Genomic DNA, 25,211 nt, shown 5'->3' with positions numbered 1-25,211 from the left:
TCTCATTCTGGCTTCATGCTCCATTCTCTGAGGGGAAGTCAATCTCCTCTGTGGAGAGTTCCTTCTCCTCTGAGAAGAGGCATTAGAGTGCAGAGATCTATTGGAGTCCCTAGAAAGAGATCTATCTCTCCTAACTCCAAGGTTAGGCCTACTTAGGGTCAGTACTGGGGGTCCCCCAGATCCTAGCCCAAGCAAGTCTATGTTGGCCCTAGTTAGCCTTCTGACTACCTCAAGACCTTTGTCTACCTCATCCCCAGAGAGTTCCTCAGGCTCCTCCTCCTCAACTGCATTTACAGTGTTGTGGAGGTCTGGATCCCCAGTGGTACCCTCTAAGGCTGGCATATTCCCATCTAGCTGAGAAATATTTCTCGCATCATATGTCTCTAAGAGACCTATCAGAAAGGGAATGGTGGGGTTAGACCCCTGTTTCAATTTCCTGGAGGTACACACTTGTCTCATCTCCTGGAAACTGAGAGCTGCATATCTTGATTTGACCTGTGGAGGGTCAAGATCCACAAGGGGAGTCTCAGTAGACTCTCCTTGGGTAGACATGCTTTTCTAGTGAGGTGTAAGTGGTGCACTTACCTACACTATATGTTTGCCTACTGATCCCTTGCTAGAGTTGTAGTTTAGGGTGTGCTAGGCCCTATGAGCTACAACAGCTGGTTCAGTAGAACTCAGAGTATTCTAAGCTAAGTTATATGTACCTTAGTACTTATGTGATCTTTCACAAGATATTCTTAGGATATGTGTGGTAAAACAAACAGAACAGCAAGCTCAAATCCCACCGCTGCCACCAATGTGAGAAGTTGGCCTGATATGCACTGCTCACTATTCTAGTGAACACTATGTATCAGTCCAAACAACCCTTATTGATGATTGGTTGTAAGTCAACCTTATAGACCAGCTATCCTAGTAGCATGGATACGAGCAGTCTAAGGCTAAGACTCTAGAGGGCGTGTTAAGCCAGCTGTTTTACCATCACATTACCCCTTGAACACCAAGTGAAAGGACACCACACAAGTTGTTATGAAAATAAACGTGTATTTATTTCTAACAAGACTACCCTGAACTCTTTATGAGTCAGGGAGCTAAGCACACAACAAAACTCTTATAAAAATACTTTAAGTCGCACAATTTACACAGATGCCCTAGGGGCACGAAAAACCATATACACAGTAAGTGGAATGCGAACTTGCTAGCAGGTAAGTAATACGTTTCTAGACTCAGGAATCGCTAGGCCTACAATTCTAAACACTGGGATTAGATGCAGGAGGCCTGTGGACGTCGTGTGCAGAGTGGGAACTCTCACGCGTAAGGCGGGAAAAAGTCTATGGAGGCTAGCAGTTGCAAAGTTACTGTTCTCGGGCGAACCCGACTAGGTGGATCGAAAACAAGAGTGGATCCGAACACTTAGGGTGTTGGACTATGCTGGAGCACCGGAGTACTCAGGTTACCTAGCCCAGGGGCTGCGGCTGCATAGGGTTGAAGTTGCGTCGGAAACCCTCGTTGAAAATCCAGGAGCCTGAAGAAAGAGTTGCTGGCAGGCGGCCAGTGAAGAAAGTTCGGAGTGATCCAAGCCTGGATCAGGGAAGAAGAAACCTGTAAGCAGAGGGGACCAAGTTCTGAATCACTAGCCAGTGATTTGAGTGGGCACCAGGATGGCACCGGACGAAGTCACCTCAGCCAGGTGAGTGGGCGCTGCTGGGCTCTGCAGTCTCTCGGACCAGGAGGCGTTGTCGGCGACCAGGATGGAGGTGGGAGCTGTCCCACGAAGGTACTTGCTGTCGACGTCGCTGGACCCAGGATTGGGCAACAAGTCTTGGCAAATGCAAGGCCCATGCGGTGGACCTAAAATGGCGTCTTGGGTGGACCAGGAGGGTCCAGGGTGCTCCTCTTTTGGAGGGGAGCAAGGGCTAGTCTGGAGCAACCAGACCAGCAGTAGTTGTCATCGTGGAGCGTCGTGAAAGGGCCACTAGCCAACGGGCAAGCGACCTGGACAACGCGGTTGGCAGCAAAGAGCAGAAGGGCCCCACGCAGATCTCGTTGATGCAGGGGGGCTGAACTTCGGTGCTGGAGCTGCTCAGGGTCGGGGCTTCTCTTACCCCAAAGCACTCCGTCAAGGGTCACTCTGGAGTCGTGCTGGACAAGCGTCGTGCAGTTCTGAAGATGGCCGGTCCCTCGAGGTCTCGTCGCACCCACGGATCACAGCTGGGCTGATGATGTAGGTTGAGGTCAGAGGTGCCAGGGAAGCCGGTTCTCGTCGTGCTGGAGCAGTCTTGATCCGAAGGAGAGACTGGCAACAAACCGCGATGCTTGGTTGGTGCCTGCTGCTGCAGGGTGACTACTCCTTAGTCACAAGGGAGAAATCTTGAGAAGAGTCTTGAGTTCCTTCTTGAAGAAAGTAGTTTCAGGATTCAAAGATGATCTGATTTGGAAGGGGGCCAGGTCCTACCTTTATCCTGCAAAAAGGGGCTGGCACGCGACTAAGTCCTGCCCTATGGGTGGGACTAGGAGGGGGGTGGTTACACCCCTCTCCTCTGGCGGGCTTTCTCCAGCCCAGGGTCTGGTGTGCCCCTGGAACTGGTTCAAGCCGGCCTATGCACAGTGAGCACCGGGATGCCACTTGCAGTCACCTTCCTCTGAAGCCCTGCCTACCTAGAATACACAAAACCCTGTCTGGGATGGTGCTAGCACCGCCCCTGGCAGGAAACCCTTTGTCCTTGCCTCCTGCTCTGGGAGGACTCCCAGCAGCAGGAGGGCAGACTTGTGTCTCGGTGGCAGCATCCATTTTGTGGAGCTAAGGCTCTGTTTGACTTTAACCGGGGTTATAGGTTACATACATGTCGTGTCCCTCTAGAAGGGTGGAATGCTAACCCCGTCGCCAGAATTGGCGAGGGGTTAGTATTCCAATTCGTATGACACCTTACTCGACATGTTTTGATAAAGCGATACCAGAGTTGGCATATAACTGCGAGGATTATAATGCACTTAAGAGTATATGGTATGCGATATCATGGAAACGGCTACGGGATAGATCCCGAAAGCCGCAGACAGGCTCAGCTCATGCCAGAGCACCATCTCACACGATTCCAAGCACTCTGCCTTCAGGATTGTCAAGGCCTGCCATAGGAGTGACTGATAGGAGATCGGTGTGTCCATTTAGGTTTAGATATAGGAATACTATATCTACAGCAGAGGGTGGGTACACCACTCTGCCCCAGCTGTCAAGCAGCCAGTTGTGTCTGATTTAGTTAGTCAGCCCAGGGGTGGCATAATACATGCTGCAGCCCCTGGGAGACTTCTGGGTGCACCTCAGCCCTGGGTACAGGGACTTGAGAGGGCCCAGTGCCAATTCAGTACGTGGGTACAATTTGGATTAGAGAGAACAGCTAGGCTGTGGGTCTGATTAGCAGGCCCACAGCCAGGGAAAGTCGTAAACCAGTGAAGCAAAAAAAGCAAAAATCTGGGTGATCATAGGATTGCAGACCCTACTCTCCTACATGAATGAAACGCGTTGGCTGGATTGTCTGAACCCATTGACTTTTATAAAAAAATATTTTTGAATAAAGAAGTTATTTTTCTATCTACATTGGCCTATCGGACTTCTTGAGCTGCGCACCTCCATTTGAAACAGTGCTCTGGAATGCCTGCCTCACAGCTGCTGATGCAGTCACTGCCTGACGCCCCAGTGCCGCAGGGGCATGCTTTCTGATAAAGAGACATATTGGCAACGTTAAAACTGGCACTGTACACAAAAGTCAATCTTTTATGTCAGAACATTGGGGCATATTATCAAGGGGGTTTATCTCCGCTTTTTTGGCTTTAAAAGCCAAGAAAGCAGAGATAAAATTATCTCCCTATTACCTAGCTGTCGCTAACATCAGTTAGCGACAGCTAGTAGGAGATAGCGACCATCTTGGGCCCCGCTTTGCATGTCAGTGATATTTATCACTAATGACATGCAAAGTGGGCGTGCCAAGATGTTAGCAACTGGAAACAGTCGCTAACATCGCTATCTCCTATTACCAACTTTTGGAAATATTCGCGCTAAGCGCGAATATCTCCAAAAGCTAACACCTGCCCCTGAGCAGTTCTTAGCCATGTTATCCAATGGGAGGTGGATAACATGGCTAAGAGCATTAGCTCGGTAATGCATGAATATCGCTGACTTTACAGAGATAATAATGCATTTCGGACGATTTTTATCGCTTAGGAGATAAACCTTGATAATAGCAATAAGCGATAAAAATCGCCGCAGCTCGGCGATAAAAATATCGCCGCTAAACCGACATAGCGATAATTATCGCTAGTTGTTGGTAATATGCCCCATTATTTCTCATCCCACCATCTTGGCCAGGAGCCCTCTGGAACTTTCCTCCGACTCGGGCACCAGGAATTGTTCAATGATATTTGAATGGGCCGTAGGTTGTATAGTCACATAGTTTTAGGAAGTATGAAATGGCGGTGTTGGATGTTTAGTGTGGATATTGTATTAGGTTTTGAGGTCTCTTTTTGCACTGTTGTGCTTGCACTTGTGTTTGCCCTCAATGTGAATGCTGGACCGGAAGTACAGGATGAAAGAACACGTGTGGTTGCTGAGCTAACGGTTTCCTCTTTCTGTGCCTTATCAAGCAAGTTAAAAGCTACAGCCTGGGCGAAAGGGGAGGGGCAAATCTGGTCCTACCCAGTGAGCTTAAACAGAGACGTTTTAGGGCAAAGTGTGCTTTGGCCCAGGGCCCCAGCCTGTCAGGGCCCCCCCTGATACAGCCCTCTGCTCTGTAGAGGCTTGCCCTGATGACCTTGAATAATTCTTAACACCTTCAATGCTCATGAGGAGCCGCGGTGCTCGTGTGCTCATGACGAGCTGAGCTCATAATGACCTTTGGAACGCTCGCACGTTGGGCTAATTCCCCTGCTGTGCGAGCGTTCTAAAGAAACGGGTGTGATCATGACGAGCTCAGCTCGTCATGAGCACACGACCACCGTGGCTTATGAGCCCGTCATGAGCACCGGGGCGATGTGCGCGCCCCCCCTCCTCCCAGTACAGCGGGGGAATCAGCCCCGCAGTGAAGGGGTTAAACCGGTGGTTTTAAATACAGTTTTCCTTTAAAAAATATAATGTGGGTGATGTGTGAAAATCTCTTACATCCATTTTGCAGAATTATGTGTTTATGTTTTCATCCATTAAAAAAAAGTTTCTTTTATATCAAAACAGGACCGTACATATGAGAAATGGGGGGTGTCACGGAGAATAGTTACAGTAATGTTAGTGAGCTGCTGCTGTGCTACAATATTGAAAACAAACGTCACTATCACTGAATATTAGATGCAAATACAGTAAGAATTTGGACAAGTGTGCAAAGCTGGCCAAAGAGGGCACAAAGAGCTGAAACTGGATCATAAACTTGAAACTGTTCCAAACAAGGGCCCCTAAAACACGTTTGGTCCAGGGCCCCGAAAATCCTGAAGATGTTCCTGGGCAGCTATCTTAGGAAAGGCTGCCCTCTGTTTGTCTCTTCAGCCTGAACGAGGAAATCTCCTTCTTCAGCCTCCTGCGATTGCCCCTCTCTCACTCACACACATTCCTCCCACCTGCAAAAGCAAAACTGGAGGGCACTCATTCTCCTACATCACACTCAGGACCTGAAAAGACCTCCCTCAACAGACCAGAGCCCCCTCCTCCCTTCTTGAGACCTCCCTCAACACATCAGCGCTTCCTCCTCCCTTCTTGAGACCTCCCTCAACACCTCAGAGCCTCCTCCTCCCTTCTTGAGACCTCCCTCAATACATCAGAGCCTCCTCCTTGCTTTTTGAGACCTCCCTGAACACTCAGAGCCTCCTCCTCGCTTCTGAGACCTCCCTCAACACATCAGAGCCTCCTCCTCCCTTCTTGAGACCTCCCTCAACACACCAGAGCCTCCTCCTCGCTTCTTGAGACCTCCCTCTACACACCAGATCCATCTCTCACATCTTGAGACCTCCCTCAACACATCAGAGCCTCCTCCTCACTTCTTGAGACCTCCCTCAACACACAGAGCCTCCTCCTCGCTTCTTGAGACCTCCCTCTACACACCAGCGCTTCCTCACTTCTTGAGACCTCCCTCTACACACCAGAGCCTCCTCCTTCCATCTTGAGACCTCCCTCAACACATCAGAGCCTCCTCCTTCCATCTTGAGACCTCCCTCAACACATCAGAGCCTCCTCCTCCCTACTTGAGACCTCCCTCAACACATCAAAGCCTCCTCCTCACTTCTTGAGACCTCCCTCACACATCAAAGCCTCCTCCTCGATTCTTGAGACCTCCCTCAACACATCAGAGCCTCCTCCTCACTTCTTGAGACCTCCCTCAACACATTGGAGCCTCCTCCTCAATTCTTGAGACCTCCCTCAACACATCAGAGCCTCCTCCTCGCTTCTTGAGACCCTCCTCAACACACCAGAGCCTCCTCCTTGCTTCTTGAGACCTCCCTCAACCTATAAGAGCCTCCTCCTCGATTCTTGAGACCTCCCTCAACACATCAGAGCCTCCTCCTCACTTCTTGAGACCTCCCTCACACATCAAAGCCTCCTCCTCGATTCTTGAGACCTCCCTCAACACATCAGAGCCTCCTCCTCCCTACTTGAGACCTCCCTCTACACACCAGAGCCTCCTCCTTCCATCTTGAGACCTCCCTCAACACATCAGAGCCTCCTCCTCCCTACTTGAGACCTCCCTCTACACACCAGAGCCTCCTCCTTCCATCTTGAGACCTCCCTCAACACATCAGAGCCTCCTCCTCCCTACTTGAGACCTCCCTCAACACATCAGAGCCTCCTCCTCCCTACTTGAGACCTCCCTCTACACACCAGAGCCTCCTCCTTCCATCTTGAGACCTCCCTCAACACATCAGAGCCTCCTCCTTCCATCTTGAGACCTCCCTCAACACATCAGAGCCTCCTCCTCCCTACTTGAGACCTCCCTCTACACACCAGAGCCTCCTCCTTCCATCTTGAGACCTCCCTCAACACATCAGAGCCTCCTCCTCCCTACTTGAGACCTCCCTCAACACATCAGAGCCTCCTCCTCCCTACTTGAGACCTCCCTCAACACACCAGAGCCGCCTCCTCCCTTCTTGAGACCTCCTTCAACACATCAGCGCTTCCTCCTCCCTTCTTAAGACCTCCCTCAACACACCAAAGCCCCCTCCTCCCTTCTTGAGACCTCCCTCAACACACCAGAGCCTCCTCCTCGCTTCTTGAGACCTCCATCAACACATCAGAGCCTCCTCCTCACTTCTTGAGACCTCCCTCAACACCTCAGAGCCTCCTCCTTGCTTCTTGAGACCTCCCTGAACACCTCAGAGCCTCCTCCTCAATTCTTGAGACACCCGTCAACACATCAGAGCCCCCTCCTCCCTTCTTGAGACTCCCTCAACAACTCAGAGCCTCCTCCTTGCTTCTTGAGCCCTCCCTCAACACCTCAGAGCCTCCTCCTCGCTTCTTGAGACCTCCCTCAACACCTCAGAACCTCTACCTCACTTCCTGGGGCCCTCTCAACACATCAGAGCCCCCTCCTCGCTTCTTGAGACCGCCCTCAACACATCAGAGGCCCCTCCTCCCAGGGGCACTCGGGGTGGTGACCATACAGTACCACTCAGACCTCAGGCAGAGGCCCTCAGGGTGGTGACCGGACAGTACCACTCAGACCTCAGGCAGAGGCCCTCAGGGTGGTGACCGGACAACACCACTCAGACCTCAGGCAGGGTCCCTCGGGGTGGAGACCAGAGAGTACCACTCAGACCTCAGGCAGAAGCCCTCAGGGTTGTGACCGGACAGTACCACTCGAACCTCAGGCAGAGGCCCTCGGGGTGGTGACCATACAGTACCACTCAGACCTCAGGCAGGGTCCCTCGGGGTGGAGACCTGAGAGTACCACTCAGACCTCAGGCAGAGGCCCTCGGGGTGGTGACCAGACAGTACCACTCAGACCTCAGGCAAAGGCCCTCGGGGTGGTGACCGGACAGTTCCACTCAGACCTCAGGCAGAGGCCCTCAGGGTGGTGACCGGACAGTATCACTCGGACCTCAGGCAGAGGCCCTCAGGGTGGTGACCGGACAGTACCACTCACACCACAGGCAGAGGCCCTGGGGGTGGTGACCGGACAGTACCACTCACACCTCAGGCAGAGGCCCTCAGGGTGGGGACCGGACAGTACCACTCGGACCTCCGGCAGAGGCCCCCAGGGTGGTGACCGGACAGTATCACTCGGACCTCAAGCAGAGGCCCTCAGGGTGGTGACCGGACAGTACCACTCGGACCTCAAGCAGAGGCCCTCAGGGTGGTGACCGGACAGTACCACTCGGACATCAGGCAGAGGCCCTTAGGGGGGTGACCGGACAGTACCACTCAGACCTCAGGCAGAGGCCCTCAGGGTGGTGACCGGACAGTACCACTCGGACCTCTGGCAGAGGCCCTCAGGGTGGAGACCGGACAGTACCACTCAGACCTCAGGCAGAGGCCCTCAGGGTGGTGACCGGACAGTACCACTCAGACCTCAGGTAGAGGCCCTCGGGGTGGTGACCGGTCAGTACCACTCAGACCTCAGGCAGGGGCCCTCAGGGTGGTGACCGGACACTACCACTCGGACATCAGGCAGAAGCCCTTAGGGGGGGTGACCGGACAGTACCACTCAGACCTCAGGCAGAGGCCCTCAGGGTGGTGACCGCACAGTACCACTCGGACCTCAGGCAGAGGCCCTCAGGTTGGAGACCGGACAGTACCACTCAGACCTCAGGCAGAGGCCCTCAGGGTGGTGACCGGACAGTACCACTCAGACCTCAGGTAGAGGCCCTCGGGGTGGTGACCGGACAGTACCACTCGGACCTCAGGCAGAGGCCCTCAGGGTGAAAACCCCAGAGTTGTGATGGGAGAAAACATCTCACTCCTGGTGCAGAGGCCCCCAGGGTGGTGCTAGGATAGGACCGAACTAGACATTCATCATTCACAGGTCCCAAGGACTGTGACAGGATAGAACCACTCATTCCTTGCACCAGCCCCGAGGATTGCAATATTGCTCAACCACTCAGTGATTTCAATTTCTGGGCCAATGAATCATCAGGTGGCCTCACTCAGCTGAATTAACAGACTTACTCACGGGGCTTACAGGTAGATTCATCAAGCATTTTTGCAAGCGCAAACGGTGCGAATCGCATAATTCGGCCGTTTGCGCCCGCAAAAATGGCATTTGAGATTCATCAATGGGTCATGTACTCGCAATTTGAAAAATCGCAAATAATTGCGATTTTTCAAATTGCGATCGCATTTAAGGAATCTCAATTAGAGATTCCTTAAATGCTATTCATGATCCATTTCTGAATTGCGAATTCTCTATTTTTGGCCGCTATTTACCGCAAAGTCTGACTTTGTGGTAAATAGCGAAAACTTAGAAAAATGCACTTTTGTGCATTTTTCTAAGTTGGATGTTACACACACACATGTCCTTTGGGCATGTGTGTGCGCAACATCAGTCTACATGTTCATTTCAGGGGTGCTACAGGGTGTCCTTTGGACACCCCTGGCACCCTTGAAATCGCATCCTTATTTGCGATTAGCAAATTGCTAATCGCAAATAAGGAATAACTCCCCATTCATTCCTATGGGCCTTTAGGCCTTTAGGCCCATAGGAATGAATGGGGAGTTATTCCTTATTTGCGATTAGCAATTTGCTAATCGCAAATAAGGAACATGTAGAAATCGCAATTATTTCTGCGATTTCTACATGACTCCCGTTTTGCGAGTCTTTAATAGCGATTCCTTAATAATCGCTATTAAGGACTCGCAAAATGGGACATTGATGAATCTAGGTGTTAATCTCAGTCGAAATATCACAACTGCGACACACATTAAAGGTCACATACTAGACCAGACATGGTCAGCCAATCTGGTTATGACCAATCCAGCGGTCACTCCATGTATATGGTCCGATCATCATTTCATCAAATTCGCTATTAATAATCTCACCAGAGAACGACCAATCGGACTGTCTTCTGACAATTAGCAATAAACACTTAGGAGAGTACATCGAGCACGTCGCTCTCATGTCATGCGCATGTCCCAGGAATTGTGATACAATAAAACCACTCACACCTTCTGCAGAGGCCCTCAGGTGGCGCTAGCTTAGGATAGACCCACTCACTCCTCCTGCAGAGGCCCTCGGGTGGAGATAGCTTAGGATAGACCCACTCACTCCACCTGCAGAGGCCCTCAAGTGGCGCTAGCTTTGGATAGAACCACTCTCTCCTCCTGCAGAGGCCCTCGGGTGGAGATAGCTTAGGATAGACCCACTCCCTCCTTCTGCATAGGCCCTCAGGTGGCGCTAGCTTAGGATAGAACCACTCACTCCTCCTGCAGAGGCCCTCGGGTGGGGCTAGCTTAGGATAGAACCATCCACTCCTCCTGCAGAGGCCCTCGGGTGGAGCTAGCTTAGGATAGAACCACTCACTCCTCCTGCAGAGGCCCTCGGGTGGAGCTAGCGTAGGATAGAACCATTCACTCCTCCTGCAGAGGCCCTCGGGTGGAGCTAGCTTAGGATAGACCCACTCACTCCTCATGCAGTGGCCCTCAGGGGGCGCTAGCTTAGGATAGAACCACTCACTCCTCCTGCAGATGCCCTCGAGTGGAGCTAGCGTAGGATAGACCCACTCACTCCTCCTGCAGAGGCCCTCGGGTGGCGCTAGCTTAGGATAGAACCACTCACTCCTCCTGCAGAGCCCCTCAGGTGGCGCTAGCTTAGGATAGAACCACTCACTCCTCATGCAGAGGTACTCGGGTGGAGCTAGCTTAGGATAGAACCACTCACTCCTCCTGCAGAGCCCCTCAGGTGGCGCTAGCTTAGGATAGAACCACTCACTCCTCATGCAGAGGTACTCGGGTGGAGCTAGCTTAGGATAGACCCACTCACTCCTCCTGCAGAGGCCCTCGGGGTGGCGCTAGCTTAGGATAGACCCACTCACTCCTCCTGCAGAGGCCCTCAGGGGGCGCTAGCTGAGAATAGACCCACTCACTCCTCCTGCAGAGGCCCTCGGGTGGCGCTAGCTTAGGATAGACCCACTCACTCCTCATGCAGAGGCCCTCAGGGGGCGCTAGCTTAGGATAGACCCACTCACTCCTCCTGCAGAGGCCCTCGGGTGGCGCTAGCTTAGTATAGACCCACTCACTCCTCCTGCAGAGGCCCTCGGGTGGAGCTAGCTTTGGATAGAACCACTCACTCCTCCTTTAGAAGCCCTCGGGGTGGCGCTAGCTTAGGATAGACCCACTCACTCCTCCTGCAGAGGCCCTCAGGAGGCGCTAGCTTAGGATAGAACCACTCACTCCTCCTGCAGAGGCCCTCGGGTGGCGCTAGCTTAGGATAGACCCACTCACTCCTCCTTTAGAAGCCCTCGGGGTGGCGCTAGCTTTGGATAGAACCACTCATACCTCCTGCAGAGGCCCTCGGGGTGGCGCTAGCTTAGGATAGAACCACTCACTCCTCCTGCAGAGGCCCTCGGGTGGTGCAAGCTTAGGATTAAACCATTCACTCCTCCTGCAGAGGCCCTCGGTGGAGCTAGCATAGGATATAACCACTCACTCCTCCTGCAGAGGCCCTCAGGTGGCGCTAGCTTAGGATAGAACCATTCACTCCTCCTGCAGAGGCCCTCGGGTGGAGCTAGCTTAGGATAGAACCACTCACTCCTCCTTCAGAGGCCCTCAGGTGGCGCTAGCTTAGGATAGAACCATTCGCTCCTGCTGCAGAGGCCCTCGGGTGGAGCTAGTTTAGGATAGAACCATTCACTCCTCCTGCAGAGGCCCTCGGGTGGCGCTAGCTTAGGATAGAACCATTCACTCCTCCTGCAGGGGCCCTCAGGTGGCGCTAGCTTAGGATAGAACCATTCACTCCTCCTGCAGAGGCCCTCGGGTGGAGCTAGCTTAGGATAGAACTACTCACTCCTCCTGCAGAGGCCCTCGGGTGGAGCTAGCTTAGGATAGAAACATTCACTCCTCCTGCAGAGGCCCTCGGGTGGAGATAGCTTAGGATAGACCCACTCACTCCACCTGCAGAGGCCCTCAAGTGGCGCTAGCTTTGGATAGAACCACTCTCTCCTCCTGCAGAGGCCCTTGGGTGGAGCTAGCTTAGGATAGAACCACTCACTCCTCCTGCAGAGGCCCTCGGGTGGCGCTAGCTTAGGATAGAACCTTTCACTCCTCCTGCAGAGGCCCTCGGGGTGGCGCTAGCTTAGGATAGACCCACTCACTCCTCCTGCAGAGGCCCTCGGGTGGAGCTAGCTTAGGATAGAACCACTCACTCCTCCTTCAGAAGCCCTCGGTGGTGCTAGCTTAGGATAGAAGCATTCACTCCTCCTGCAGAGGCCCTCGGGTGGCGCTAGCTTAGGATAGAACCATTCACTCCTCCTGCAGAGGCCCTCGGGTGGAGCTAGCTTAGGATAGAACCATTCACTCCTCCTGCAGAGGCCCTCGGGTGGACCTAGCTTAGGATAGAACCACTCACTCCTCCTGCAGAGGCCCTCAGGTGGCGCTAGCTTCGGATAGAACCATTCACTCCTCCTGCAGAGCCCCTCGGGTGGAGCTAGCCTAGGATAGAACCACTCACTCCTCCTGCAGAGGCCCTCGGGTGGAGCTAGCGTAGGATAGAACCATTCACTCCTCCTGCAGAGGCCCTCCGGTGGAGCTAGCTTAGGATAGACCCACTCACTCTTCCTGCAGAGGCCCTCAGGTGGCACTAGCTTTGGATAGAACCACTCACTCCTCCTGCAGAGGCCCTCGGGTGGAGCTAGCTTAGGATAGAACCACTCACTCCTCCTGCAGAGGCCCTCGGGTGGCGCTAGCTTAGGATAGAACCATTCACTCCTGCTTCAGAGGCCCTCGGGGTGGCGCTAGCTTAGGATAGACCCACTCACTCCTCCTGCAGAGGCCCTCGGGTGGAGCTAGCTTAGGATAGACCCACTCACTCCTCCTGCAGAGGGCCTCAGGTGGGGCTAGCTTTGGATAGAACCACTCACTCCTCATTCAGAGGCCCTCGGGTGGCACTAGCTTAGGATAGACCCACTCACTCCACCTGCAGAGGCCCTCGGGTGGCGCTAGCTTTGGATAGACCCACTCACTCCTCCTGCAGTGGCCCTCGGGTGGAGCTAGCTTAGGATAGACCCACTCACTCCTCCTGTAGAGGCCCTCAGGTGGTGCTAGCATAGGATATAACCACTCACTCCTCCTGCAGAGGCCCTCAAGTGGCGCTAGCTTTGGATAGAACCACTCTCTCCTCCAGCAGAGGCCCTTGGGTGGAGCTAGCTTAGGATAGAACCACTCACTCCTCCTGCAGAGGCCCTCGGGTGGCGCTAGCTTAGGATAGAACCTTTCACTCCTTCTGCAGAGGCCCTCGGGGTGGCGCTAGCTTAGGATAGACCCACTCACTCCTCCTGCAGAGGTCCTCAGGAGGCGCTAGCTTAGGATAGAACCACTCACTCCTCCTGCAGAGGCCCTCGGGTGGCGCTAGCTTAGGATAGACCCACTCACTCCTCCTTTAGAAGCCCTCGGGGTGGTGCTAGCTTTGGATAGAACCACTCATACCTCCTGCAGAGGCACTCGGGGTGGCGCTAGCTTATGATAGAACCACTCACTCCTCCTGCAGAGGCCCTCGGGTGGTGCAAGCTTAGGATTAAACCATTCACTCCTCCTGCAGAGGCCCTCGGTGGAGCTAGCATAGGATATAACCACTCACTCCTCCTGCAGAGGCCCTCAGGTGGCGCTAGCTTAGGATAGAACCATTCACTCCTCCTGCAGAGGCCCTCGGGTGGAGCTAGCTTAGGATAGAACCACTCACTCCTCCTTCAGAGGCCCTCAGGTGGCACTAGCTTAGGATAGAACCATTCGCTCCTGCTGCAGAGGCCCTCGGGTGGAGCTAGTTTAGGATAGAACCATTCACTCCTCCTGCAGAGGCCCTCGGGTGGCGCTAGCTTAGGATAGAACCATTCACTCCTCCTGCAGGGGCCCTCAGGTGGCGCTAGCTTAGGATAGAACCATTCACTCCTCCTGCAGAGGCCCTCGGGTGGAGCTAGCTTAGGATAGAACTACTCACTCCTCCTGCAGAGGCCCTCGGGTGGAGCTAGCTTAGGATAGAAACATTCACTCCTCCTGCAGAGGCCCTCGGGTGGAGATAGCTTAGGATAGACCCACTCACTCCACCTGCAGAGGCCCTCAAGTGGCGCTAGCTTTGGATAGAACCACTCTCTCCTCCTGCAGAGGCCCTCGGGGTGGCGCTAGCTTAGGATAGACCCACTCACTCCTCCTGCAGAGGCCCTCGGGTGGAGCTAGCTTAGGATAGAACCACTCACTCCTCCTGCAGAGGCCCTCGGGTGGCGCTAGCTTAGGATAGAACCTTTCACTCCTCCTGCAGAGGCCCTCGGGGTGGCGCTAGCTTAGGATAGAACCATTCGCTCCTGCTGCAGAGGCCCTCGGGTGGAGCTAGTTTAGGATAGAACCATTCACTCCTCCTTCAGAAGCCCTCGGTGGTGCTAGCTTAGGATAGAACCATTCACTCCTCCTGCAGAGGCCCTCGGGTGGCGCTAGCTTAGGATAGAACCATTCACTCCTCCTGCAGAGGCCCTCGGGTGGAGCTAGCTTAGGATAGAACCATTCACTCCTCCTGCAGAGGCCCTCGGGTGGACCTAGCTTAGGATAGAACCACTCACTCCTCCTGCAGAGGCCCTCAGGTGGCGCTAGCTTCGGATAGAACCATTCACTCCTCCTGCAGAGCCCCTCGGGTGGAGCTAGCCTAGGATAGAACCACTCACTCCTCCTGCAGAGGCCCTCGGGTGGAGCTAGCGTAGGATAGAACCATTCACTCCTCCTGCAGAGGCCCTCCGGTGGAGCTAGCTTAGGATAGACCCACTCTCTCCTCCTGCAGAGGCCCTCAGGTGGCGCTAGCTTTGGATAGAACCACTCACTCCTCCTGCAGAGGCCCTCGGTTGGAGCTAGCTTAGGATAGAACCACTCACTCCTCCTGCAGAGGCGTCTGGTGGCGCTAGCTTAGGATAGAACCATTCACTCCTCCTTCAGAGGCCCTCGGGGTGGCGCTAGCTTAGGATAGACCCACTCACTCCTCCTGCAGAGGCCCTCGGGTGGAGCTAGCTTAGGGTAGACCCACTCACTCCTCCTGCAGAGGCCCTCAGGTGGCGCTAGCTTTGGATAGAACCACTCACTCCTCATTCAGAGGCCCTCGGGTGGCACTAGCTTAGGATAGACCCACTCACTCCACCTGCAGAGGCCCTCGGGTGGCGCTAGCTTTGGATAGACCCACTCACTCCTCCTGCAGTGGCCCTCGGGTGGAGCTAGCTTAGGATAGACCCACTCACTCCTCCTGTAGAGGCCCTCAGGTGGTGCTAGCTTAGGATAGACCCACTCACTCCTCCTGCAGAGGCCCTCGGGTGGAGCTAGCTTAGGATAGACCCACTCACTCCTCCTGTAGAGTCCCTCGGGTGGCACTAGCTTAGGATAGACCCACTCACTCATCCTGTAGAGGCCCTCAGGTGGCGCTAGCTTTGGATAGAACCACTCACTCCTCCTGCAGAGGCCCTCGGGGTGCCGCTAGCTTAGGATAGACCCACTCACTCCTCCTGCAGAGGCCCTCGGGTGGAGCTAGCTTAGGATAGACCCACTCACTCCTCCTGCAGAGGCCCTCAGGTGGCGCTAGCTTTGGATAGAACCACTCACTCCTCATGCAGAGGCCTTCGGGTGGCACTAGCTTAGGATAGACCCACTCCCTCCTCCTGCAGAGGCCCTCGGGTGGCGCTAGCTTAGGATAGACCCACTCACTCCTCCTTTAGAAGCCCTCGGGGTGGCACTAGCTTTGGATAGAACCACTCATTCCTCCTGCAGAGGCCCTCGGGAAGGCGCTAGCTTAGGATAGAACCACTCACTCCTCCTGCAGAGGCCCTCGGGTGGTGCAAGCTTAGGATTAAACCATTCACTCCTCCTGCAGAGGCCCTCGCTGGAGCTAGCATAGGATATAACCACTCACTCCTCCTGCAGAGGCCCTCAGGTGGCGCTAGCTTAGGATAGAACCATTCGCTCCTGCTGCAGAGGCCCTCGGGTGGAGCTAGCATAGGATATAACCACTCACTCCTCCTGCAGAGGCCCTCAGGTGGCGCTAGCTTAGGATAGAACCATTCGCTCCTGCTGCAGAGGCCCTCGGGTGGAGATAGCTTAGGATAGAACTACTCACTCCTCCTGCAGAGGCCCTCGGGTGGAGATAGCTTAGGATAGACCCACTCACTCCGCCTGCAGAGGCCCTCAAGTGGCGCTAGCTTTGGATAGAACTACTCTCTCCTCCTGCAGAAGCCCTTGGGTGGAGCTAGCTTAGGATAGAACCACTCACTCCTCCTGCAGAGGCCCTCGGGTGGCGCTAGCTTAGGATAGAACCTTTCACTCCTCCTGCAGAGGCCCTCGGGGTGGCGCTAGCTTAGGATAGACCCACTCACTCCTCCTGCAGAGGCCCTCGGGTGGAGCTAGCTTAGGATAGAACCATTCACTCCTCCTTCAGAAGCCCTCGGTGGTGCTAGCTTAGGATAGAACCATTCACTCCTTCTGCAGAGGCCCTCGGGTGGCGCTAGCTTAGGACAGAACCACTCACTCCTCCTGCAGAGGCCCTCGGGTGGAGCTAGCTTAGGATAGAACCATTCACTCCTCCTGCAGAGGCCCTCGGGTGGAGCTAGCTTAGGATAGAACCACTCACTCCTCCTGCAGAGGCCCTCGGGTGGAGCTAGCTTAGGATAGACCCACTCACTCCTCCTGCAGAGGCCCTCAGGTGGCGCTAGCTTCGGATAGAACCATTCACTCCTCCTGCAGAGGCCCTCAGGTGGCGCTAGCTTTGGATAGAACCACTCACTCCTCATTCAGAGGCCCTCGGGTGGCACTAGCTTAGGATAGACCCACTCACTCCACCTGCAGAGGCCCTCGGGCGGCACCAGCTTAGGATAGAACCACTCATTCATTATTCACAGCCTCCCCCAGCATATTGTGACAAGAATGACCCCCCCCCCATTCCTCATGCAAATGCCTTCAGAACTGTGATATGACAGAACCCCTCACTTCAGGCCCCAGGATGGTGATAGGGTTCTGCCACTCACACTGCACGTGCAGGCCCTCACTACTATGAAAGGACTGGGCACACCTACTAAGGACTATGCTAATGTGTGGCCACTGACTCCCCCAGGCACATGCCCCCTAGGATTGTGCTGGGAAAGGCCCAATGACCCCCCCCAACACATGCCCCCTAGTATTGTGCTGTAATAGGCCCACTGACCCCCAGGCGCATGCCCCGTAGGATTGTGCTGGGATACACCCACTGACCCCTCAGGCAAATACCCCTAGGATTGTGCTGGGATATGCCCACTGAAAAGGCAAATACCCCTTGGATTGTTTTGGGATACGCCACTGACCTCACCCCCCTCCCCCCCTGGGCACAAACCCCTAGGATTGTGCCCAGAAAGGCAGTGACCCCCAGGCACATGCCCCTAGGATTGTGCTGGGATAGGACCACTGACCGCCCAGGCACATGCCCCCTAGGATTGTGCTCAGATAGGGCCACTCACGCCTGCACAGGCCACCCCCAGATTGTGGTGGGATAGGAATGCTTCCACCTCATGACTCTGCTTCCAAGATTGTATTGTTGTAGGATCCCTCATATCTTATGCACAGCCTTCACCATCACATATGGCTAGTAAATAGTGACAGCTCACCTGGAAAAGGAGGATGGTGCCGGGTACCACGGCACAGATCAGCAGGATCACGCCCTCAGCCGTGATGATGGTATTCTTGGTCCCTTCCTCCAGCTGCAGCAAGGCTTTGGGAACAGGCTCTGCAAGGCAGCAAATTATAGAAGTCCTTGAGTTTAGAGTTAGAGTTCTGTGTTACCGTACCTTCCCATAGAGCTCTAGTGCAACCACGAGTGCAACCGCGGAACTCAAGGGGGCGGAGTCCTAGAGCACCACCCAGTAATGTGCTCAGGTGTGGCGAACATGGGACACCAGCCCCTAATTGACCCAAATCTTGTTCATGACAAACAGAACCCTGCAAGGCCTTTTCATGGGTCCTGTGGGCGTCTGTGGTTACTGGGCAGTATCCTGGTCTACCAGGGCCACAATACTAGCCCCCTCTAGTGTGGGACCTTGACTGTTTAGGGGTAGCAAGGGTGAACAGCCAGAGCTTACCCTGACAGGTGGTGCGGGTTAGAGGCTGAGACACAGTATGATAATAATATCCAGTAAATCCAATTTACAGTACCTGAAGCCCAATTGACAGTATGTGATTCATCTTCAAAGAAGAATACCAGTTTTATTAACAGGTAGTTAAATAGGTAGTTACCAGCGTGGCACTAGAGCTGATGCCATCCTATGGGAAGGGTTTGTCAGCTCCTGGCTAGGACTTCAAATCTCTGACAAGGGTCTGAGCCTCAGGCAGTGGCTTGCATCTCAATCAGTAGGCCTCAGTCAATGGGGTTGAGTCTCAGTCAATGGAGTTGAGTCTCAGTCAATGGGGTTGAGTCTCAATCAGTGGGCTTGAGTCTCAGTCATTGGGGTTGAGTCTCAGTCAATGGGGTTGAGTCTCAATCAGTGGGCTTGAGTCTCAGTCATTGGGGTTGATTCTCAGTCAATGGGGTTGAGTCTCAGTCAATTGAGTTGAGTCTCAGTCAATGGGTGTGAGTCTCAGTCAAAGGGCTCGAATCTAAGGGCCCGATGTAGGTGGCAAATACTGGTCGGAAACAACCGAATTCGGCCGTTTCCGACCGGTATTTGGCATCTTGAGATGTAGGGGGCCAGATTTTACAGATTCTGTAAATTTACAGAATCTGTAAAGTTACAGAATCTGTAAAATACCGAATCGGTATTTTTACTGATTCGGTACCTTCCAGATGTAGGTGGGACTCTTCTGAGTCCCACAGGACTTTAGGAGTCGGTATTTTACCACCCAATCCAATTGGGTGGTGAAGTATCGAATCCAGGTGTGCATGCACATCTGTGCATGCACACCTGTGCCATGTGACACACAGACATGCCCTTAGGGCATGTCTGTGTGCCACATGGCACACATGCCTGTAATTGGGGTGCCAGAGGGTGTCAAAGTGACACCCCCTGCACCCTTGCAAGAATAGGTAATTACCGAATCGGTAAATACCGATTCGGTATTCCACATTGATTCCTATGAGCTTCAAGGCCCATAGGAATCAATGGGGGATACCGATTCGGTATTTACAGAATCAGTAAATACCGAATCTTACAGATTCGGTATTTACCGAATCAGAATTACCTACATTTCCCCCCCTCTAATTTACCACTTCTTAAATACCGAATTGGTATGATTCGGTATTTTAGAAGTGGTAAATTATATTTACCTACATCGGGCCCTTAGTCAATTAGCTTCAGTCATTGAGCTTGAGTCTGAGTCAATGGGCTTGAGTTTCAGTTAATGGGCTTGAGTTTCAGTGAATGGGTTTGAGTCTCAGCCAGTGGCCTTGAGTCTCAATCAGTAGGCTTCAGTCAATGGGTTTGAGTTTCAGTCAATGGGCTTGAGTTTCAGTCAATGGGCTTGAGTTTCAGTCAATGGGCTTGAGTTTCAGTCAATGATTTTGGCTCCCAGACAATGAACTTGAGTCTCAGTCATTGGACTTGAGTCTCAGTCAATGGGCTTGAGTTTCAGTCAATGGGCTTGAGTCTCAGTCAATGGGCTTGAGTTTCAGTCAATGGGCTTGAGTTTCAGTCAATGGGCTTGAGTCTCAGTCATTGGGCTTGAGTCTCAGTCAATGGGCTTGAGTTTCAGTCAATGATCTTGGCTCCCAGACAATGAACTTGCGTCTCAGTCATTGGGCTTGAGTTTCAGTAAGTGAGATTGGCTCTTAGTCACTAGGCTTGAATCTCAGTCAATGCTTTTGAGGCTCCAGACAAAGAAATACAATCCAGCGAATGAGTATGATTCACCTGGGATTCTCTTTCAATGGTTTATGGCCCTGGGTACAAAATGGACAATTCAGTGGAATGATGCCTGAGCTTCAATGAAAAAATGGTGAAAAGTTGGTCTGAATACACATTCAAGCAACCAAACAAGGGTTCCTAACCACGTTGAATACATGGTAAATTTAGAGTGTCAGGGTTCTCGGTGCTCAGTTCCAAGTGGCATCAAGTCAGGACACAAATCAGCTGGAGGGGAGACAAGTTTGAACTGACCTCCCAGTTCTTGCAATGGGGCACTCAATGTGAAGCCCCCCTCCCCAGTGACTTTAAGGGTCAGTAACTCATGAAGGACCAGTCACAGCTGAGACTGTCTGGACAGGGGCATCATGGACCGGTCTACACCGCAAGGCCCTGTGGTGTTACCGGGGTTTTAGGTGTTATTTGTCCTAAATAACAGTGTATTAGGAATCGTAAGGGTTAGAAGGATGGCTCACGCGCTCCCAGAATCAGAATGAGCAGCCGCGGCTGAGGGAGAACGGCCTTATAGTGGAGTGAAGAGGAAGGGCCTTCATGGTGGGGATGAGGGCAGATATCAGCCCCCAAAGGGAAGGCTCAGGGCTGGTGCAGGCTCTCCACAGACCACGGCAGGACGCTGTCTCTGCAGACCCACAGTCACAGGCCTTGATTGATGAATTGGAGAACCATAAATTACATTAGTGTAGTAGGTGTAGTGGCACCAGGGTCCACAGGTGTGATGGGCACATTGCATCTCATTTATAGCAGTATTTTAATGCTCACTGGGGGCCTAGTTTTATTTCTTGCACTAGGGCCCTTGACCCCATGCTACCCCACTGGATGTCCATAGCTCTTCCATCAGCTGGGCCTGTGCAGGCCTTCCAAACCTGTCAGAGGTCAGCTCCTCTCCACCCTGGGCAGTGTCAACCCTCGCTATGCACCCAGATCAGAGCTACAAAGTTCTCTAGAGTGCAAAGCTGGTCCCCAGTCCACCTAGCAGGCCACCGGACTCGTGCAATAACTGCTCAACACCAGTATGTAGAGTCCCCGGTAGTCTGACAAAGTATGAGATACTGTCTTGGGTGTGGCAGACTTTATACAACATTGGAGGTGCAGGCGGGAACCTCGGGACAGCCAAGTTTGTGTTGTCTTTAAATTTCCAAAGATTCCTACATTTCTAGGAAGAAGTCCCAGGACAAAGAAATCCAAGTTGAGTAAAGCCAGGGTGTGAATGGAGGGCAACAGAGTTCACATAACCAGGTAACAGGGAGGCGGGAACAGGAGTTGGGTAGGGCCAAGCTTCACGGCGCTAAGAGAGAGCTGTGGTCACTGTTGTGTCCTATGTTTATGCGCATGAAGACTCTACTGGTCCTCGGCAGACTCCTTACAAGTATTACGTAATCTGATGGGTGTGGCTGGGTGTGGTTGATAAAGTTTGTGACACTGGGCCCGATTCACAGAATGAACTTAAGACTCAATCCTAAACTTACTACTATTTTGGTATTCACAGAATGAACTTACTACTTTTGGTATTCACAGAAGTTAGGATTTTGTCTTAAGTCTGTCTTAAGTCTGTCTTAAGACAAACTTAAGACAAAATCCTAACTTCTGTGAATACCAAAAGTAGTAAGTTCATTCTGTGAATACCAAAATAGTAGTAAGTTTAGGATTGAGTCTTAAGTTCATTCTGTGAATCGGGCCCACAGTGCGTTCAGTTAACGGCTGCATGCTGAAGAATAAAGATGTACAAACGAGAGCTCTGTGTGTGGCATGGTCTGTTCCATGCTCTCGGGCCGGGGAGGGCACTTCAGTCACTACAGAACTGGAGAGAAGAGGATTGCTCCGTCTGCCCAATAGGTCATTTCAATCTAGGGGATGAAGTCACAATAAAGGGAAGAGGCATACTGTCACTTCACCTGCAGGATACATGACCACACACTATCGTGTGTGCACCCACGTGCACACACGCACACACACCGGTCTGCATCCCAGTTATGTGGGAATTGATGCAGGCTTCACAGGAGAGGGTCAAAGGCCACTGCCACACCGGACGTGCAGGTAAATCTAGCTGACTGGATCTGAGGCAGAACCTCCACTTTAAGTTTAGGGGGTACACTTTGTGTGTACCATGTACCCCCTTTTAACTGAGCTCGACTCTCTTCTCCAACATCTGTCATTGAAAGGTGGACGTCCTCCTATGGGAGAGAAGACTGCTGATTCCACATAGAGAAACAGGTCAGAAAAAGGCTCAGGACAGTGAGGCTTCCCACAGCCATGCAGAGGACTTCAGCTGCGAGAAACATCGGCCCCTCGGGGACCTGAACAGTGTTCATGGCAGAGGGGGCACCTGCCCGCGGGTACCCCTACAGTATTCATGGCAGAGGGGGCACCTGCCCTCGGGTACCCCTACAGTGTTCATGGCAGAGGGGGCACCTGCCCTTGGGTACCCCTACAGTGTTCATGGCAGAGGGGCACCTGCCCTTGGGTACCCCTACAGTGTTCATGGCAGAGGGGCACCTGCCCTCGGGTACCCCTACAGTGTTCATGGCAGAGGGGGCACCTGCCCTTGGGTACCCCTACAATGTTCATGGCAGAGGGGCACCTGCCCTTGGGTACCCCTACAGTGTTCATGGCAGAGGGGGACCTGCCCTCGGGTACCCCTACAGTGTTCATGGCAGAGGGGGCACCTGCCCGTGGGTACCCCTACAGTATTCATGGCAGAGGGGGCACCTGCCCTCGGGTACCCCTACAGTGTTCATGGCAGAGGGGGCACCTGCCCTTGGGTACCCCTACAGTGTTCATGGCAGAGGGGCACCTGCCCGTGGGTACCCCTACAGTGTTCATGGCAGAGGGGGCACCTGCCCTCGGGTACCCCTACAGTGTTCATGGCAGAGGGGGCACCTGCCCTCGGGTACCCCTACAGTATTCATGGCAGAGGGGGCACCTGCCCTCGGGTACCCCTACAGTGTTCATGGCAGAGGGGCACCTGCCCTCGGGTACCCCTACAGTGTTCATGGCAGAGGGGGCACCTGCCCTCGGGTACCCCTACAGTGTTCATGGCAGAGGGGCACCTGCCCTCGGGTACCCCTACAGTGTTCATGGCAGAGGGGCACCTGCCCTCGGGTACCCCTACAGCGTTCATGGCAGAGGGGCACCTGCCCTTGGGTATCCCTACAGTGTTCATGGCAGAGGGGCACCTGCCCTCGGGTACCCCTACAGTGTTCATGGCAGAGGGGGCACCTGCCCTCGGGTACCCCTACAGTGTTCATGGCAGAGGGGGACCTGCCCTCGGGTACCCCTACAGTGTTCATGGCAGAGGGGGCACCTGCCCTCGGGTACCCCTACAGTGTTCATGGCAGAGGGGCACCTGCCCTTGGGTACTCCTACAGTGTTCATGGCAGAGGGGGCACCTGCCCTTGGGTACCCCTACAGTGTTCATTGCAGAGGGGGCACCTGCCCGTGGGTACCCCTACAGTATTCATGGCAGAGGGGGCACCTGCCCTTGGGTACCCCTACAGTGTTCATGGCAGAGGGGCACCTGCCCTTGGGTACCCCTACAGTGTTCATTGCAGAGGGGGCACCTGCCCATGGGTACCCCTACAGTGTTCATGGCAGAGGGGGCACCTGCCCTTGGGTACCCCTACAGTATTCATGGCAGAGGGGGCACCTGCCCTCGGGTACCCCTACAGTATTCATGGCAGAGGGGGCACCTGCCCTCGGGTACCCCTACAGTGTTCATGGCAGAGGGGGCACCTGCCCGTGGGTACCCCTACAGTATTCATGGCAGAGGGGGCACCTGCCCTTGGGTACCCCTACAGTATTCATGGCAGAGGGGGCACCTGCCCTTGGGTACCCCTACAGTGTTCATTGCAGAGGGGGCACCTGCCCGTGGGTACCCCTACAGTGTTCATGGCAGAGGGGGCACCTGCCCTTGGGTACCCCTACAGTGTTCATGGCAGAGGGGGCACCTGCCCTCGGGTACCCCTACAGTATTCATGGCAGAGGGGGCACCTGCCCTTGGGTACCCCTACAGTGTTCATGGCAGAGGGGGCACCTGCCCTTGGGTACCCCTACAGTGTTCATGGCAGAGGGGGCACCTGCCCTTGGGTACCCCTACAGTGTTCATGGCAGAGGGGGCACCTGCCCTTGGGTACCCCTACAGTATTCATGGCAGAGGGGGCACCTGCCCGTGGGTACCCCTACAGTATTCATGGCAGAGGGGGCACCTGCCCTTGGGTACCCCTACAGTGTTCATGGCAGAGGGGGCACCTGCCCTTGGGTACCCCTACAGTGTTCATGGCAGAGGGGCACCTGCCCGTGGGTACCCCTACAGTATTCATGGCAGAGGGGGCACCTGCCCTTGGGTACCCCTACAGTGTTCATGGCAGAGGGGGCACCTGCCCTTGGGTACCCCTACAGTGTTCATTGCAGAGGGGGCACCTGCCCGTGGGTACCCCTACAGTATTCATGGCAGAGGGGGCACCTGCCCTTGGGTACCCCTACAGTGTTCATGGCAGAGGGGCACCTGCCCGTGGGTACCCCTACAGTGTTCATGGCAGAGGGGGCACCTGCCCTCGGGTACCCCTACAGTGTTCATGGCAGAGGGGGCACCTGCCCTCGGGTACCCCTACAGTGTTCATGGCAGAGGGGCACCTGCCCTCGGGTACCCCTACAGTGTTCATGGCAGAGGGGGCACCTGCCCTCGGGTACCCCTACAGTGTTCATGGCAGAGGGGCACCTGCCCTCGGGTACCCCTACAGTGTTCATGGCAGAGGGGCACCTGCCCTTGGGTACCCCTACAGTGTTCATGGCAGAGGGGCACCTGCCCTCGGGTACCCCTACAGTGTTCATGGCAGAGGGGGCACCTGCCCTCGGGTACCCCTACAGTGTTCATTGCAGAGGGGGCACCTGCCCATGGGTACCCCTACAGTGTTCATGACAGAGGGGCACCTGCCCGTGGGTACCCCTACAGTATTCATGGCAGAGGGGGCACCTGCCCTTGGGTACCCCTACAGTGTTCATGGCAGAGGGGGCACCTGCCCTCGGGTACCCCTACAGTATTCATGGCAGAGGGGGCACCTGCCCTCGGGTACCCCTACAGTGTTCATGGCAGAGGGGTCACCTGCCCTTGGGTACCCCTACAGTGTTCATGGCAGAGGGGGCACCTGCCCTTGGGTACCCCTACAGTGTTCATGGCAGAGGGGCACCTGCCCGTG

At 54.2% G+C, this 25,211-nt stretch overlaps 1 protein-coding gene across 1 annotated transcript in view; it reads right to left on the bottom strand.

Moving 5' to 3' along the window:
* The window catches only part of CD79A (CD79a molecule), a 93,543-nt gene that overhangs the window by 41,152 nt on the left and 27,180 nt on the right, over window positions 1-25,211 (bottom strand). The window contains exons 3-4 of the mRNA XM_078652919.1: window positions 18,244-18,346; window positions 17,773-17,917 (exon numbers count right to left, since the gene is read on the bottom strand). Coding sequence (XP_078509045.1) covers window positions 17,773-17,917; window positions 18,244-18,346 — 248 coding nt within the window. The remainder of the gene's footprint in view (window positions 1-17,772; window positions 17,918-18,243; window positions 18,347-25,211) is intronic.

This window comes from Lissotriton helveticus, chromosome 7 (assembly GCF_964261635.1).
Source record: "Lissotriton helveticus chromosome 7, aLisHel1.1, whole genome shotgun sequence".
Lineage (NCBI taxonomy): Eukaryota > Metazoa > Chordata > Amphibia > Caudata > Salamandridae > Lissotriton > Lissotriton helveticus.
Note: the sequence above shows the minus strand (reverse complement) of the source record. Positions and strands in the feature narration are given on the sequence as shown.